Here is an 18,390-nt window from a genome sequence, read left to right as displayed (position 1 = left end):
GAAAAAGTCATGCTTGTGCTTGAACAGCCTACTACTTCGTAGATGTAAACAAAGTGGGATCATTCGAAAATCACGTTACGCATTCTCTCTATAGAGCTTTATGACGTTTCGCGTACGCACACTAGCGCACCATTTGGTTTTGCTGCCTGACAAAATTTAACCTCACTTTATTTTCGTGTACGTACACGCAATACATACGCACGTAAATAACTCTATTCATCACCCAGGTTATTAGCTTCCGAAAAGGACCGTTTTTACGCAGACTAGACTGAAAAAAAATGATTCACGTAAAACAAAATTTGGTGCCACTTTTTGTCACTAAAACTTGATTTGCAAAAAAACACTATTTTAATTTTCTGATATGTTTTACGGAACAAAAAATCTTTGACCGAGTTATGATTTTTTGAATCAATACTGATTTTTTCAAAAAATCAAATATTGGTCGCACAAATTTTTCAACTTGATTTTTCAATTAAAAATCGATTTTTCAGTGAATATTTAATATATTTCAGTGTATCCCTCTCACACCTTATGCAAACTGTCATTTGAGTGAAAGGGATACACCCTAGACTAATTACACGCAAAGCCGACATTAGTCTTTTAAGACTTAAAATTAGGCTTTATCGAACCTAACCGTGTTAAGTCTTTTTAAGCCTAATGATGGGTTAGTCTTAAAAAGACTAGTTTCGTTTTAGTACGAAAAAGGCTAAATTTTAGGCTTAATGTTATCGTCAAAAAGCCTAAATTTTAGTCTTTTTCGAGAATGCGAGGGGATCAGAGCGGACATAATCCAAGATGGCGGAACTTGATTAAGCCTTATTTTTAGGCCTAAAAAGACTTATTTATAGGTTTAAAGGACTAATTTTTAGGCTTTTGCAGGACATCGGAGGGGTCAAAGCGGACATAATCCAAGATGGCGGAACTTGATTAAGCCTTATTTTTAGGCCTAAAAAGACTTATTTATAGGTTTAAAGGACTAATTTTTAGGCTTTTGCAGGAAATCGGAGGGGTCAAAGCGGACATAATCCAAGATGGCGGAACTTGATTAAGCCTTATTTTTAGGCCTAAAAAGACTTATTTATAGGTTTAAAGGACTAATTTTTAGGCTTTTGCAGGAAATGGGATGGGTCAAAGCGGACATAATCCAAGATGGCGGAACTTGATTAAGCCTTATTTTTAGGCCTAAAAAGACTTATTTATAGGTTTAAATGACTAATTTTTAGGCTTTTGCAGGACATCGGAGGGGTCAAAGCGGACATAATCCAAGATGGCGGAACTTGATTAAGCCTTATTTTTAGGCCAAAAAAGACTTATTTATAGGTTTAAAGGACTAATTTTTAGGCTTTTGCTGGAATCGGGTGGGTCTCGTGGCGCAGGGGTAGCGGCTTCGGCTGCCGATCCCGATGATGCTATGAGACGCGGGTTCGATTCCCGCCTTATCCACTGAGCTTCTATCGGATGGTGAAGTAAAACGTCGGTCCCGGTTTCTCCTGTCTCGTCAGAGGCGCTGGAGCAGAAATCCCACGTTAGAGGAAGGCCATGCCCCGGGGGGCGTAGTGCCAATAGTTTCGTTTTGGAATCGGGAGGAGATCAAAGTGGACTTAATCCAAGATGGCGGAACTTGATTAAGACTTATTTTATGCCTGAAAAACCTAGGGGATCAAAATGGCGGGAATAAAGGGTAGAAAATAAAATATTGTTATGTATTATTTAAATATTTTTAAAAGTGTTTTTATTCGGTAATTCGGTAATTTTGGAATACGACAGATTCACGAATGCGTTCAGCTTCAACCTAAAAATAAAAAAATCAATATTTTGAAGATGAGTTTGAGAGTTTAATAGTTAGGGTGATTTCATTTCAGAGTTTCGCTCAGCAGAACTGGATTGGCGTAGTATGGCAAGTTCGAATTTTAGAAGATCTGACTTTAAGAATTTAAGAATTTAGGAATTTAAGAATTTAAGAATTTAAGAATTTAAGAATTTAAGAATTTAAGAATTTAAGAATTTAAGAATTTAAGAATTTAAGAATTTAAGAATTTAAGAATTTAAGAATTTAAGAATTTAAGAATTTAAGAATTTAAGAATTTAAGAATTTAAGAATTTAAGAATTTAAGAATTTAAGAATTTAAGAATTTAAGAATTTAAGAATTTAAGAATTTAAGAATTTAAGAATTTAAGAATTTAAGAATTTAAGAATTTAAGAATTTAAGAATTTAAGAATTTAAGAATTTAAGAATTTAAGAATTTAAGAATTTAAGAATTTAAGAATTTAAGAATTTAAGAATTTAAGAATTTAAGAATTTAAGAATTTAAGAATTTAAGAATTTAAGAATTTAAGAATTTAAGAATTTAAGAATTTAAGAATTTAAGAATTTAAGAATTTAAGAATTTAAGAATTTAAGAATTTTAGAATTTTAGAATTTAAGAATTTAAGAATTTTAGAATTTTAGAATTTTAGAATTTTAGAATTTTAGAATTTTAGAATTTTAGAATTTTAGAATTTTAGAATTTTAGAATTTTAGAATTTTAGAATTTTAGAATTTTAGAATTTTAGAATTTTAGAATTTTAGAATTTTCGAATTTTAGAATTTTAGAATTTTAGAATTTTAGAATTTTAGAATTTTAGAATTTTAGAATTTTAGAATTTTAGAATTTTAGAATTTTAGAATTTTAGAATTTTAGAATTTTAGAATTTTAGAATTTTAGAATTTTAGAATTTTAGAATTTTAGAATTTTAGAATTTTAGAATTTTAGAATTTTAGAATTTTAGAATTTTAGAATTTTAGAATTTTAGAATTTTAGAATTTTAGAATTTTAGAATTTTAGAATTTTAGAATTTTAGAATTTTAGAATTTTAGAATTTTAGAATTTTTGATTTTTAGAATTTCAAAATTTTAGAATTTTTGATTTTTAGATTTCAAAATTTTAGAATTTTAGAATTAGAAAATTTAATAGGTTTAGAATGTGTTAATTTTAAAAATAAGAAATTTTAGAGTAGAGTTTTTAAATTGGTTTCCTCGACCTGATCAAAAGTGTTAACTAACAATTTATCGTATCCAATAAATCAACAAATTTTAATTGAAGAATCCTGGAATTCAGCAATAGTGTATTGTAACATATTTTTTGATTATTAATTAAGATTTACACACACACACACACACACACACACACACACACACACACACACACACACACACACACACACCAACACCATCACCACAACCGTTCGTTGTCCTCACCCAATTCCGTTCTCCGTTGTATTCCCCTTTCCACTTCCACTTTCGATATCAATCCCCGGCGGATTGATTCCGTGATTTTCCGTCGTCTCAGTTTCACTTGAATCGTCCTGTTCATTGAGCGGAACATTTAACACCCGGTGTTTCGTCTGCCTCCTCTTCCACCGCTTGGACCGCAATCTCCCGCGGAAACAACTATCAACAACTCCCGGCGCTACACATTTACCTCCTCCATCGTCCCTAAAATACGACGCACCACCAAAAAGCAACCCCCGCCCGCCCCGCCGGGAGTTGGGTAATTGTCCTCCATCACCTCTTCCTTCAGACGGAACATTCAACGACTTGCCGGAAGTCGATTGCTCCGTCTTCTCTTATTGTTCCCGTGCGCCAAAAATTACATACCCAGCCTCCTCCTCCAGCTCCATCACGTGTGGTCTGACCACTACGACACCGGTTCAACCTTTGAACCCACAAATTCCGGCCACAACGATTGTCCAACTTACCTGACAACTCCTTGGTCCACACCGCGCAACAACCAAACAAACTCTGACATGTCAAGTTTCGAACAAAATTTGAAGTTCTAACAAAAAGCCTTTATTTTAGTCTTTTTCTTAGTTCCCTACCTTGTTCTAAAAAAAGCCTAAAATTTAGGCCCAAAAAAAGACTAATTTTTAGGCCTTTTTCTGACAATACTGACCGAACTTCAAAAAAGGCTAAAAATAAGTCTTTAAAGACTAATGCCGGTTTTCCGTGGGGGGGGGGTACACTAGAAACACTATCGAGCTGTCAAATCGCAACATGGAGTTAAACTTTCTGTGCAGTTGCTGTGAAGCTTACCAAGGCTTTTCAAAAAGTTTAACTCCATGTTGCACGCACACACTCTCACTTTTAATTTCTCGGAGTTATCTACGTGCGCATGTATTGCGTGTACGTACACGAAAGATTTTTAGGCTAAAATTTGTACCCGCCAGCAAAACAAATGGTAAGCTAGTGTGCGTGACATCGGGCTTAGACAGCTCTATTGTTTACAAAAGTGCTGTACCCATTTGAAATGTTAGGCTCCATTTGGTGATACAGTCCAGACTCGATTATCCGAAGTTCGATTATCCGAAGGTTTGTATGGGACTTCGGATAATCGAATCATGAAAAAACAAATTTGTTCGTGTGTTTTTTTTATATTTTCTTGCTTTAAACATCAAATTCGAGTTCTGCGACCCCATTATACATGGAGGACAAAGATTTCCCAAAATCGAACGGGAACCACGAACAAAGTATTCAAATCGAGGTTCAAAACCAAAGGTACGTTTTTATACTCGGGCATAATTCAACCAGTCGGGACAATTCCTTTCTCCGGTGATTTGAATATGTACTTATAAGGATGTCTAGATATTTATGAAAAAAAGGATGTCTAGATTATCCTAGAATATTGCAGAACTTGATTTGAACAAATCTGTAATTTCTGCGATCGAAAACATCGTTCCAACTTTTTTTGCGATCCTAAAAAAAAAATAGCCACCAATTCCGCGGAGGTAAGCGCTTAAAAATAGGTTGGTACGAGGTTTTGCTCGCAAAAATTACAGATTTGATCAAATCAAGTTCTGCAAAGTTCTAGAATCCTTACAAATCATTCGAAAAAATAATCGTTCCGATTGATTGAGTTGTGCTCGAGAACCAGCGAGTTCAGGCACTTATGAGATTAGGCTTTTTTGGGATTCGGTCTTATGTGCCTTTCGAGTAATTGTGTGCAAGTGTTCCGATGCGCCCCTGATGACGATTTAGGAGCCAAAAAATAATCTACCCACACCCAAACGAAAAATATATCTCAAAATCTGCAACAGTGAATTTGCTGCAGAAAATGTTATATTTTATTACATTTTTTGCAGCAAGCCCATAGATCATTTTTGCCCGCGTGTAAACACGTCAGCGATCTGCAGTTCTCACCAACACATAGAATGCTGGCGCGTCCCCGAGCAACAATCTAGAGAGAACATTATGTTCGCGCTCTGTCCCTCACCATTCATCAAGCGTCCATGGCGCGGTGGTAGCGTGTCGGATCAGCAACCTAGAAGTTGATGGTTCAATCCTCGTTCTGTTAAGGTTTTTTTTTCTGCAATACAATCAATCTGCCGTCGGTAATGTCGATAATTGTCGGTAACGGGCAAAAATGTCATACCCCTATATCGCAAAAAATGCATGAGGACAGTTTTCATGCAGATTCTGATATACTTTCATGCTTCCATGCATCAAAATCATGCGACCGCCAGTTGGGTGCATCAAAGACATTGCCTCTCACCTCAACATGCAGTCAGTTAATTAAACGCCACTTGATAAAGCAAATGAGGATCTTCAAGCGAATTACATCGTGCCGTTGAATGGCCCATGCAGAGAGCCCGTTTTTGCAAAGCTTGAAGTGAGGACAGAATGGTGCTAAGCCGAGCTCAAGATTAATTAAAAAAATGAGTGAGTATGGTTGGTGTGGTGGATGCCTTTATTGGTAAGCATATAATAATTACATTGAATGCGCAACTGTATGTGCGGAATCATCACCAGTGCAGTGGACTCGTGTGCATAATGAACAATCGCGTCGCGCTCAGTTAGGTTGGAAGCCTCAAGCTTATCGGTCACACTTCTTGTATAGATACACGTGGTCACCACACAATGGCGACGAGGATGAAGCGAAAATTCGAATAAAACATAGATTGCCTTTTGAAATAATAATTATGGTCAATTAATTAAATTTAAAATATGAGATGGTTAATGAAAGAACGTGCTCTCAACGACTGTGTTAAAAAAATATCGTGGAAAAAGTGTTTTAAATTATGTTGTGTTAATGTTTGTGATGCCATGTGAGGAATAATTTAAAAAAAAATGTTATTGCAGAAAAGATTTGGTGAAAATTGTGGTAGAAAAATGGTGCAGCGGGGATCGAAATTGACCGAACGTGACCTTGGAAAGTGTGTGCGCAAAGGAGTAAAGAAAGGTGTGCATCATCCGAGGCTGCAGGGAAATGACCTTGGAAGAGGATTACGATTAGCGCACAAAAGCATAAAGAAATGTGCGGTGATGGTAATTATGCACATGGAGCAAAAAGAGGTTCTAACTGTACATATAAGGTGCGTATTTTCTGTTATGTGCAACAGTTTTGGCTGAGTGATTATCTAATCATGATTGGTAAAAAGAAGAGATTTATTTGTTGTCATCAATTTATTACAGAAGTATTTAAATTTCTAGTCGTAATGGAAAAAAAAGTTATGGATACGTTACGGAAATTAGATAATTTTCGGTTGTGGTAGAAGGTTAAAGTTACAGTTTGGGGAAAAATAATATCATGAGTTATAAATGCATCAGGAATGAACCCCTTGGTTGTGTATTCTTATTTTTGGTATTTTAAAGATGCCCGAATAAACAAAATATGAAAGTTACAGAAATAATGAAGTTTCCATTTGAAAGATAAAGATTAATATTTGATAATTGTTTCAAAAAGAGTAAAATTTCTGGTTGTAACAGAGATATGAATGTTCTGGTAGTTGCGGAACGATAGGAAAAAAATTGGTTGATACGAGAAAAAAATGAGTTCCGGATGTAACAGAAATTGAAATTTCTGGTTGATACGGAAAAGTGGAATCTGATAATTATTTCAAAAAGAGTAAAATTTCTGGTTGTAACAGAAAGATGAATGTTCTGGTAGTTATGGAAAGACAGCAAGTAAAAAAAAACTGGTTGATACGAAAAAAATAATGTTCTAGATGTAACAGAAAAATGAAATTTCTGGTTGATACGGAAAAGTGGAATTTCCGGTAGTCACAGAAAAATGAAAATTCTGGTTGTTACGGAAAATGAACATTTCCGGTTGTTACAGGAAGATGGAATTTCTGGTTGTTACGGAAAATATGAAATTTCTGGTTGTTACAGAAAATGAAGTTTCTGGTAGTTACGGAGAATTTGGCATTTCCGGTCGTTACAGGAAGATGGAATTTCTGGTTGTTACGGAAAATATTAAAATTCCGGTTGATATAGAAAAATGAAGCTTCTGGTTGTTACGGAAAGATGGACATTTCCGGTTGTTACAGAAAATATGTATTTTCTGGTTGTTAAGGAAAGATGAAAATGTCTGGTTGTTACAGACGTTGTTTTGTAGTTTATTGTTGCAAAAAAAAAAAGAATTCTTGTTGTTCTCATACTCATACTCATGCTCAAAAAAAATGAAGAATTTTTGTTGATTAAAAAAAAACATAATAAATTTCCTGGTTGATACGAAAAGAAACATATTTCTGGTTGTAGAAAGTAAATATATATTTCTGATCTGATAGATACGGAAGACTGATTTTTCCGGTTGTCACATAAAGAATAAACATGTTGGTGGCTCTGCTATTACACAAAAAAAAAGACGCATCTGGTGGATGTAGAGGAAACAAAAATGTTCTGGGCTGAAATGATTTTCTAACTGTGACGGAAGTAGTAAAGATTTGCCAACATCGAGGACCGTAGGCAGTATAATGTTGATTAAGGAGGGTGTAGTCGTTGTAGTGGCTCTTCGCGAAGATGTCCGATCATCGATCAGAATTGCAAACGTTTGGTCATTATGGGTTCTTGTATGCAATGGAGTTAAACATTTGATTGTTACCAGGGTGAGTGGAAATATTGCATTTGACGGTATGAAACAGGTCAATTTGAATTAAGGTGAACCGTTGATCATTTTGGAAGAAAATTGATCATCACTCTAAAATGCTCTGTATTGAATTCAATTTTACGAATTTCTGCACCAAAATGAATCAGCATGTGTTGGTTGTTGCCTTCTTGAAGCCACTGAATGAATTTTTGGTCTAAATCAAATGTGTTTCAAAATTTATATAATTTTGTTGTACAATCATTGACGTCCTAGTTGGCAATCATTGATTAATGATGATTTCCATAACATTGCAAGGAATGGGATAATCGTTACCAAAAGGAATCAGCATGTGTTTATATCTTTGAACGAAAAAGTATTCGGAAGTATTCACGTTAAGACGAAGATTAATACGAATTGGTTACGTGTCCCGATGTTGTGTAGGAAAACTGCACATTTTAGATTTTGGCTTTATGATGAAATTACAAAGCTTAAGGTTTTAACATTGCATCGAGATTCAAGGATTGGTTTAGTTTATGGTAAGATTAAGTTAGTTTTAGGTTAGGTTATGTTTTCTTAAATTTTTTTTCCTCATTGTACTTAGTGTTACAAAAATGATAAATCATATACTTTTAAAGTTAAGAAAATGAACAGTGTTTAAATCACGAAAAGCAAACTAAAGCTGAAGAGCCACAGCTGACCACTTATTATGTAAACCAAATGTAATTATTATAAGAAAGATTCAATAAAGTATATTTAATTCAAAAAAAAAAAAAAAAAAAAAAAAAAAAAAAATACATTGCATCGAGAGGTAGCTCGAAATTATTCATATGACGAACATTATTGACAGCGTTTGAAAGCCAGAACAGACGGGATCGTAAATACAGGATCGAAAGATACTAAAAGGCACTGCTTGGTAAATAACAGATTAGTGAAAGAGTCATCTATGAGGGTGAGTAACAAACAGTACTACCAATTTAATGTGGTTCAGCAGGTTATTAGAAAAAAAAGATTATGTGTATAGTTTGATATAAGCCAGGCGTTTACTTGGGTAGAGCTTGAAATGGATAGCGGAAACATCACCAAATTTTACCGATTGGAGTTTGTGCCGAGTGACTTAATCATTGAATTTAAACTGTTAGCCCGATATTTCTATATATATTTAGAAAGCATTCTATTACGTTTCCTCAAGCTTTGGTGTTTATCTGTTTGTTGACGATGTATAGGGAATATAGGTCACTCAAGCAGTTCATGATCGAACAGTCAAAGTTTCCTCAGTTTTCAAGTGGAAGAACAGGTGAAATCGTTGTTGCAAGGAATAGTATCAATTTTGAAGGAGTAGTTACTCAAACATGAGGAATATCGAGTTTAAACTTGTTTGCGGGGTTACTAACAAGATGTTGGTGATTTAACATGTAATGAGAATGTGTTAGCGTAGGAATAGTGTGTCGTCTAGTTCAGGTATTTAGTCGACCTGAGTTTGAAGTGAGAATCATTCCAGTATAATCTTGGTCGGATTCACCATTTAACTTCCTGGGACCAGTGCTCATCGGTGGGCTCATCCTGGTAGTGGTTTATTATCACAACAGGTTTGTGGAATTGATTGTAATCAGTATTGAAAATGAGTGATATAAATAGGGTATCATATGATCATTCCTGCACCAAAATATCAGAGAGTGTAGCGACCGTCACTATGGTTTGCTAGATCTATTTCTTTGTTTCGTGATTTCCGCAAGAATGTTCTCTTGTATAACTACTCCTCATTTCCTCGACCACGCGCTTCACTCCCGAGTTTTTCATTCTCTCAGGAAATCACCTTGAAAGACTGTAAGAGAGCGATTTTGAACCGACCACGCATTACGCCTGTGGTTTAAAACTGTAGAATGGAAATGAGTGAGAAAAAGGAAATATCAAACGAGTGTGTGTTAAAAATAAAACGTGATTGGCGCGAAGATTATCAGAACGGAAAAAGAACAGTGATATTCGAGAAAAGAATTTTCGTACGATAGTTGTGTTCATGGAGAACTGAAAGTTTTGATATTTTCAAAACGCTAATTGGGATGAAAAATATTACAGCCCAAAACGGCAATCGCGGTTTCGACTAACGATCCCGATGTTGCCATGGTTCCATTTCATTTCCTCTAGGTGTTTTGTGTTCGACTGTTTCATTAGTATTCAGTTCAGTAGTGAAAACGGCGATGAAAACCGACATCGAGTTATTGAAAGTCAAATTGCCATTCTAATAAACATATTTAATAGTGAAAAACGGTTGGATTACCTTGAGTTTAATGTCTTCAGCTAACGAGGGGGAACTCATCACGCATCCTAATAATAGTCACAGGCCAATAGCATACATAAGGACAGGATCAGTCACTTCTCAAATGTAGAATCGCTCATTAGGTAACCGATTAGCGCATTTGGTAATCGGGAAATCTTTTAAATATGATTTTTTTTGTCTATCTAAGTTTGAAAAATTTAAAAAGCGGGAAAGAGAGGGAAGATGTGAAGGAAAAGTTTAACAAAATTATATTTGTAGATTGGCTAAAACAAGTACCATGACCAAACTGTTTGTAACATGAATAAAATTTAAAGTAGTTGCTTAACACTGGAACGCCCAACGCATGTCCAACTTACACGGACGCCCAAGCCTCCCAAAAAAGTTGGAACGGTAACTTCAACACGCCGGTTCTCGGGCATAACTCAACCAATCGGGACGATTCTTGTTTCCAGTGATTTGTAAGAATGTCTAGATGATCCTAAAATTTTGCAGAACTTGATTTGAACAAATCTGTAATTTCTGCGACCGAAAACATCGTTCCACCTTTTTTCAAAACGACTGCCTCCGCGGAATTTTTGGCGAATTTTTTTTTACACGCGAAAAAAAAAGTTGGAACGATGTTTTTGATCGCAAAAATTACAGATTTGATCAATTTGAGTTCTGCAAAGTTCTAGGATCATCTAGACATTCTAACAAATCACTGGAAAAAAGAATCATCTTGATTGGTTGAGTTATGCCCGAGAACCAGCGAGTTGAAATTACCGTTCCAACTTTTTTGGAGCCTTGGGCGTTGGAATGTTAAAGTGAAATAGAGAAACTAAGTTCACTAGATCTTGACAATTTCCGCCTTGGAAAAGAAAGATTTACAAGAACACAGTAAAATTGGTTGTTCGTTAACACATTAATAAATTGCTACAGTAAAGTTGAATAACAACTAAAAAAAATAAATAAATATATTAAAGAAAGGGAGATGTGGTGGATGCCTTTATTGGTAAGCATATAATAATTACATTGAATGCGCAACTGTATGTGCGGAATCATCACCAGTGCAGTGGACTCGTGTGCATAATGAACAATCGCGTCGCGCTCAGTTAGGTTGGAAGCCTCAAGCTTATCGGTCACACTTCTTGTATAGATACACGTGGTCACCACAGTTGGTGAAAATAAACTGGTTGAAGTTGTATAATTGAAGTGAGTTTCTTAAGTTTAAACTAATTGGATCGTGCATCACGGATGTATTAACTTGAATCTTGTCTGGTTCATGACATAGAAACCTAAATTTCCAAAACTATGTAGTCTAAATTTGGTATTTCTCTTTTATAAATATTTTCTTAAAAAACTCGAGTTTTTTTTCATATTTTGAAGATTTCTTTCTATGTAACAAAAATCGCTGTAGACTAAATAAATTGATTGTATTTCAAATACCAGCACGCTTAAAGCGCATTACACAAATATTTATTTATTTAATATATTCTTCCCCTTTCCCATCAATCACACGACCCGTCCGCGGGCCCATCCCGCCACCGTTCGTTAACCCGGGAGCAGTCGAAGGCCGGTTTACCAATCTTCTGGTTGACCCGATTGTGCATCCGGCAGAGCCACTGCGATAAACTGTGCTGCGAGGTCGTTTCCGGTGGGTCGGTTTTCAGTCTGCAATTTGTAGAATTTTATTAAATCTTGAATTTTTAAACTTCAGCTAAATTTCACTCACTCTTGCTGGAAATCTTTGGCGCAATACTCGCACGGGTAGACCTTGGAAAATGCGTTGAAGAACTGCCTCACGTTGCTCTGCTCCTCGGCCGTGGGTTGGTCCGGAAAGTACGCGGCCATCGTGTGCAGCAGGCCCCACGTGTGCCGTCCGAGCCGTTCCTTGTCCAGGGGGCAGTGTTTGGGCAGCTGGTCACCGGTGTTCGTGGTCACCGCAGCAGGTTTTTTAGCACTTACTTCCGAGGGGGGTGGCGTCGTCGTCGTGCTGCTGCTGCTGGTTGAAAGTGCCTTTCGTTGCTGTTTGGACCAGGATTTAAAGTCGGTACAGGTTCGACACGGTGCCGGTTCCTTCGCGGCGGGCTGAGCGGCCTCGGCGGGCATGCTTTTTAACAGAGAATTTTGATAAACTACGCGAGAGCCGGCAAGGGATTTTGAAGTCGTGTTTTTTGAAGACTCACGCGTAATGTGATGTAATTTCGTCAGCTGTGGTGAAATGTTTCACGGTTCAAAACAAACCGCCGAGGGGTGAATCAACAAGAGTAATATGTGTTATACAGATTTTTAATTATTCACAAATATCTGTAATAATTGTTTTTTATTGATAATTTAAAATTATTCCATGAATTATGCAAAAACAATGAGGTTCAAAAGGTTGTAAAAGCCTAAATTTGCTCTTAAAACTTCAAAAGAAACTATTGAGAGGACGAAATCAGCATGTTAAAAAATAAATGCAAACTCAAAAAGACTAATAAAGACTTTTTCTAGACTCATGCAGAGCTCTCTTTAACTAAATGTGGCAACACTGGCATAAGCCTTTTGACAGTTCTCCCGCGGTGAACAAAACAAATTTCACACGTGCGTTCCGGGTTTCGGTTCGAAATTCCGAAGTTATCTTTAATTTTGTTAAAATCAGTTTGAAATCCGCCCAAAATGGTTTTCTTCACGTGCAACCACTGCGGCGAATCGCTCAAGAAGCAAGCCGTCGAAAAGCACGGCTGGAAGTGCAAGCGCGAGATCAACGTGAGCTGCATGGACTGCCAGAAGGACTTTGCCGGGAAGGCGTACGACGCGCACACCAGCTGCATCACCGAGGCGGAAAAGTACTCCGGCAAGGATTACGTTCCGAAGGCGAACGCCAACAAGGGTGCCAAGAAGCAGGACGCCTGGCTGACCACGATCCGCACCATTACCGAGGGCAAGCAGAACCTCTCCAAGGGCGTCTCCGACGTGTTCAACGTGATCGCCAAGAACGACAACATTCCCCGCAAGCAGAAGGGATTCATGAACTTTTTCCAAAACTCGGCCAAGCACATCCGGCGGAACGACGTGGAGGCGGCCTGGACGTTGCTGGAGCAGGAGGTCAAGAAGAATCAAAGTAACGGACAGCAGCAACAAAAGATTGCAAACGGAACCGTTCAGAACGGAAACCAGAATGGAACCAGCGAGGCCAAGAAGCGCAAACTGGAGGAAGAGGAACCGGTGGAGCAGGAGGCGGAGACGCCCGCCAAGAAAAAGTCGAAAAAGAAGCAAAACGGACACGTCGAAGACGAGCAAAGTCTGGTGCAGAACGAAGAGGAGGCGGATTGTAACGGAAGCAACGGTCATCAGGCGGAGGACAAGTTCAAGTGGACGGAGGTGATCCGGTCTACGCTGGTGGCCAAGAATAACGAGATGAAGCTGAGTAAGCTGCGCAAGAAGGTACTGAAAAAGTATCAGCAGTTTGTCGGTTGTGGAAACGACCTGAGTGATAAGATCGACCGGAAGTTTAGTAAGAAGATTACTAAGCTGGGATGTGTCGTGGATAACGAGACTGTGCGATTGATTGATTAGTTAAGGGTTAATAAAGCGATATATTATACTGATTTGTAAACTTTTGAATGGGCAATCACAAATCCTTAAAATACATTAAATTTACTCCATTGTCTGAGAGAATCCAAATCAAATACTGTACTTGTTCGTAAACTGGGCTGAGAACGTAACCCAGTCAACGAATGCTGCTCGCTAACTGGGCTGAACGAAAAATAACCAGAGGACCACCGATGCATAATATTTTTCTGGTGAAATATAAAAATAAAAGTAACTCAAATTTATTTACATTGCTTACTTTTCAAATTTCTTAAATTTTTACTTGAAATTAAATAAACTATGAAAAAAGTTATTTTATTTATTGAACAGGCTTTTGGCATCCATTCACCCCTCGGTCATTTCGGTTTGTTTTGGTTTTTTGACGTTAGTCTGCTTTTTAACTGGGCAACGGCACAGTTATCGAGCGCCCAGTTACCGAACAACTACTGTAACCAAAATATCAAAAATGACCAAAATGACAAAACTTTAAAAAATGACAAAATTGACCAACTTAACCAAAATTGCCAAAATGTCAAAAATGATTAAAATATTGTACGATCAGTTCCTAGCTGGACTCGGTCACTGGAAACAACCGGCGACTCAGTGACCGACGAAATAGGCGGCGGGTCAGATGCGGGCATAAAAATGTCAAAATCTCTTCCCCCCTCACTTCGTCTCACCATCCAGCTGCAGCTTTGTTGGCAAACAAACGGAGCACGCGGTCGCATGATGGCGGCATCGAGCCAGAATTAGGGGTGATCATGTGATTAAGAATGAAAGTTTTTTCAAGAAAAATAATATTTTTCCGGCCGAATAAAAAAATTGCGAGCATGTTCAAACAATTATTCCTGATGTCGGAGAAGTGATAAAAAAGCTAAATTTTAATCCATAATTTTTCTATAAATTGATTTTTTTCTCTCCAACTGGGAACCCCTAGGTCTATCCACGACCGTTTCCAATGACCGTGAGAAGATGCCAGAAAATCCAGCTACGAGCTAAATCCACAATAACAAGAATAGCAAAATAATCAACAACATTTTAAAAAGCATCATGTACAGACCGTACGTTTTAAGAAAAAACGCATTAGAATGTTGAGCATCATTTTTCAATTCCCATTTTAATATAAAAGCAAGGTGTTCTAATAATGATAACAAACTATGAAAAACAATGCACGCAAAACAATGCAAAGGGCCGTTGTGGGTGTGTAAACAAAGAGTGTGTCCTGCTCACGCTAGAGAATGTTTACATCTGGCATGAAAGGGATACACTCTTTGTTTATAAACCCACAACGGCCCTTTGGCATTGTTTTGCTAGAATGCTTCTATTGATACTTGATCATCCATATTCAATAAAACATTGATTCCGTCATTATATTTAAGAAAAACAAACATAACTTCTTTTGAAATCACCAATGTAATGTTTATATCACCCTACTGTCATTGGAGGGGAAGCTTTGTTATGATTCGTTTTTTTTTTCGCCGAAAGTACATGGCGCCTTTTGCAAGTGGAGGGGAAGTTTTGTTATGATTCGCTTTTCTTCGGCAAATGTACATGGCGTCTTTTTTATGATGCTTTTTTTTTCGTCACGAGGTTCATAAAGTCTTTTATTTGACAGGTTGCCAGGGCTATATAAACAGGCACTGAAGATGCCAGAGATTTGGTTTATATTACTTTATTTAAAATCATGATTAAACAGACTTTACTGAAGTAACTTTTGCTAATTTTGGTGGAGAGGTAGTACTTTCAAAATATGCAATAACCCAAAAAGTGTCAAAATGTACTTGATGCCTTTTGAAATGTTGCTGTCGAGTTGACCAAAATGACCACAATAACCAAACTTACCAAAATTACAGAATTGAAGAAAAAATACCAAAATTACCTAAATGACAAAACGACCAAAATGACTAAAATAACAATAAAATCAAGCAAAACAATGCCAAAGGGCCGTTGTGGGTTTGTAAACAAAGAGTGTGTCCTGCTCTCGCTAAAGGATGTTTACATCTGGCATACAAAAATCAGGGATGTTACGAATGGCTTATTTTGCTCAAACGCGGATGGCAATTTTGAAAAATAAATTAATTTAAAACAATGTAAAAGGGCCAAAGCCGAAGTGTTAACAAAGAGTCTATCCTGCTCACGTCGGTTGATGTTTACATTATGAATGAGCAGGATAGACTCTTTGTTTACACTTCGGCTTCGGTCCTTTTACAATGTTTTGCTAAAATTTGTTGTTTTTTTTTCGTTGCGTACAAAAATTTTTATTTCTCCGAAGTTGTTACTGAAACAAAATATAATTTTCTTCCGAAAATGTTTGTTTGTATTTTCATAATAGTTTCTTTATTAGTTTCTTATTTGAAATTATCATCATGAAGAGATTATTTTCGAAAATGTATTTTGAGGATTTCATAAATTAATTTATTAATAAGCTTAACTTTTTTCTAACATCTGAATATTTAGTTACTTTTGTGTTTTGACTAATGTCATTTAACCTTATTTGTTGTTTGATATGTTCAATTCTAAATCTTGTTAAGTTGTGAATAATTCTGTGCTGAAATCACAGATATGATCTTGATTGGACGTAACAGAAGGTGGTTTTTAACCTGTACAAAGTTATTTTTTTTTTCTAAATTTAAACATTGCTAGGTTAAAAATAAAAAAGATCAAAATATTAAAAAAAGAAAGCTCCATCATTGAAAATTTAAAGTAACAGAATTTAAGAAATACAAAAAAAAAATATTTTTGCAGTTCTTTATTCAAAACTTAAAGTTTCAGAAATTGAAAATTTTTAATATTTTTTTATTTTTATAGTTTTTATTTCTAATTAAAAATTATAAAAAATCCGAGATTTCAACATTAAAAATTTAAAAATCTACAATTCATAACTTTATAATTCAAAATTTAAAAAAAAACAATGTTCAAGAATTTAAATGTCTAAATTTAAAAATTTATAAAAGAAATCAAAAACAATTATTTAAGAGAACCGAAAATAAATTTCTTAAATTCTTTTATGCTGGACCTTACGAAAAAAGACAAGTTGTCGTATCCAATAAACCAACGCTACAAATACAAATTACAAGAACTGCAGAATTCACAATTTCTGTGCCTCTTACAAAATGAAAAACTCCAGCATTCTTGAATTCATGAATGCTAACAGAAAATCTGACAACTTTGGAGCATTTTTGGAGTCATATTTTAACTTAGAGCTATTTTTAGAAGCAAATAATTCAAATTTCGTGCTTCGATTTTTTTGAGTGACACTTTGCCTAGGATCATCGAGTACAAACTGTATTTAAATTTTTAAATCCCTTGATTTAGGAATTTTATATGTAATGATTTTTTTGACGTAGACTTACGTCTTTGTCGAAGGTACAGGGGTGCCATTTCAAAAAACCCGGGCCGAAGGCCCTGGATTACTGCGTCATCCGTCAAACGCTTATATCTTCCTTCCCTCTAATCGAATCGACACGATTTATGTTCCATTCGATTCGAAAATTATTCAGCAATTTGCTATAAAACTTTCATTGTTGGCAAGATAGTTTAACTATTGAAACAATTGATAAAATGTTTTCAAAATGCAGAGATTTTGCAAGCAAAATGAGCGCTTCCCACTCACGGACGGGAATGTCAAGTACCTATTTTGAGGGGAAAATCATCCGAGCAACGCGACCGAGTGTCGGTCGCGAAAAAGGAGGGGAAGTAGCGGGCCGAAATGCTGTATAAGAACGCGCGCCAGAGCCCATTCTATCATTCACGTCTCAGACGTCGGACCGGTAGCAGCAGCAGCAGCAGCAGGAAAGCTCAGCCCAGAACAGCAGCAGCAGGAGAGAGGGACCAGAACTGGAAAAGAAGCGCGCATCGCCTTCTCGTCGTCACCGTCAGGATCTATCGTGGTTGCCGTGGTTCGGAGTTGCCTCACTTCCCGTCTCTCGTCCCACCCGTGATGAGTCGGTGAAATGCCTTACAGGAACTAGTGTTGGTCTTCGGGGGTGACGGATTGCACAGCTTTCTGAACCCCTCTCTCTCCACCATATTATGCTACCAAACTTTCATTTGTTTCGCGAAAAAATCGTTTTTCGTTCTTCTCTCCTCCATTCAATGCATTGTTTAAATAAGGCTTTCTAGTCAAAGATTTACCAAAATGCAGTATTGACAAAAATTACAAAATGACAAAAATGAAAATAAAATTACAAAATTTAACAAAATCACAAAAATTACAAAATTGTCAAAATTGAAAAAAATACAAAAAAAAATCAAATAAACAAAGTTGGCAAATCGAAATAACAAAAAAATACAAAATTGACAAACATTACCAAGCTGACAAAAATGACCAAATCACTAAAAAAACAAAACTTACAAAAATGAACAAAATTGACCAATATGAACAAAATGACAAAACGACCTAAATAATGAAAAAGACAAAAATTGGCTTTGATTTTTTCAACGAGGTTCACATAGTTGGATCAATACGACGAGTGCTGAATAAATCAAGTTTTGCAACAGCTGCACACAACTTATTTTTTAATGGGATTTTAAGTCTATTATAATAGTATGTACACTGCCATAACATCAATCGCTCTCCCCATAGAGTTCTCTAAGCCCGATCTCACGCACACTAGCTTACCATTTGTTTTTGCTGGCGACCACAAATTTTAACCTAAAAATCCATCGTGTACGTACACGCAATACATGCGCACGTAGATATTGTGGATTTAGCTCGT

The 18,390-nt window shown here is 36.3% G+C and overlaps 2 protein-coding genes across 2 annotated transcripts; one reads left to right on the top strand and one right to left on the bottom strand.

Annotated features, from left to right (window-relative positions):
• Nucleotides 1–11,513: 11,513 nt before the first annotated feature.
• On the bottom strand, nucleotides 11,514–12,253 carry LOC120412398 (FAD-linked sulfhydryl oxidase ALR). Its single transcript, XM_039572854.2, has 2 exons — nucleotides 11,832–12,253; nucleotides 11,514–11,770 (listed from the first exon to the last, which is right to left on the bottom strand). Exons 1-2 carry the CDS (start codon nucleotides 12,206–12,208, stop codon nucleotides 11,608–11,610), a joined length of 540 nt encoding a protein of 179 aa, XP_039428788.1. The 5' UTR covers nucleotides 12,209–12,253; the 3' UTR covers nucleotides 11,514–11,607.
• A 385-nt stretch (nucleotides 12,254–12,638) lies between these two features.
• On the top strand, nucleotides 12,639–13,689 carry LOC120412390 (uncharacterized protein C16C10.8). Its single transcript, XM_039572831.2, has one exon. It carries the CDS (start codon nucleotides 12,758–12,760, stop codon nucleotides 13,655–13,657), a length of 900 nt encoding a protein of 299 aa, XP_039428765.1. The 5' UTR covers nucleotides 12,639–12,757; the 3' UTR covers nucleotides 13,658–13,689.
• The last annotated feature ends 4,701 nt before the right edge of the window (nucleotides 13,690–18,390 follow it).

Source organism: Culex pipiens, chromosome 3 (assembly GCF_016801865.2).
Source record: "Culex pipiens pallens isolate TS chromosome 3, TS_CPP_V2, whole genome shotgun sequence".
Taxonomy (NCBI): Eukaryota; Metazoa; Arthropoda; class Insecta; order Diptera; family Culicidae; genus Culex; species Culex pipiens.
The sequence above is the reverse complement of the archived record's forward strand: the minus strand, read 5'-3'. Positions and strand labels throughout refer to the sequence as shown.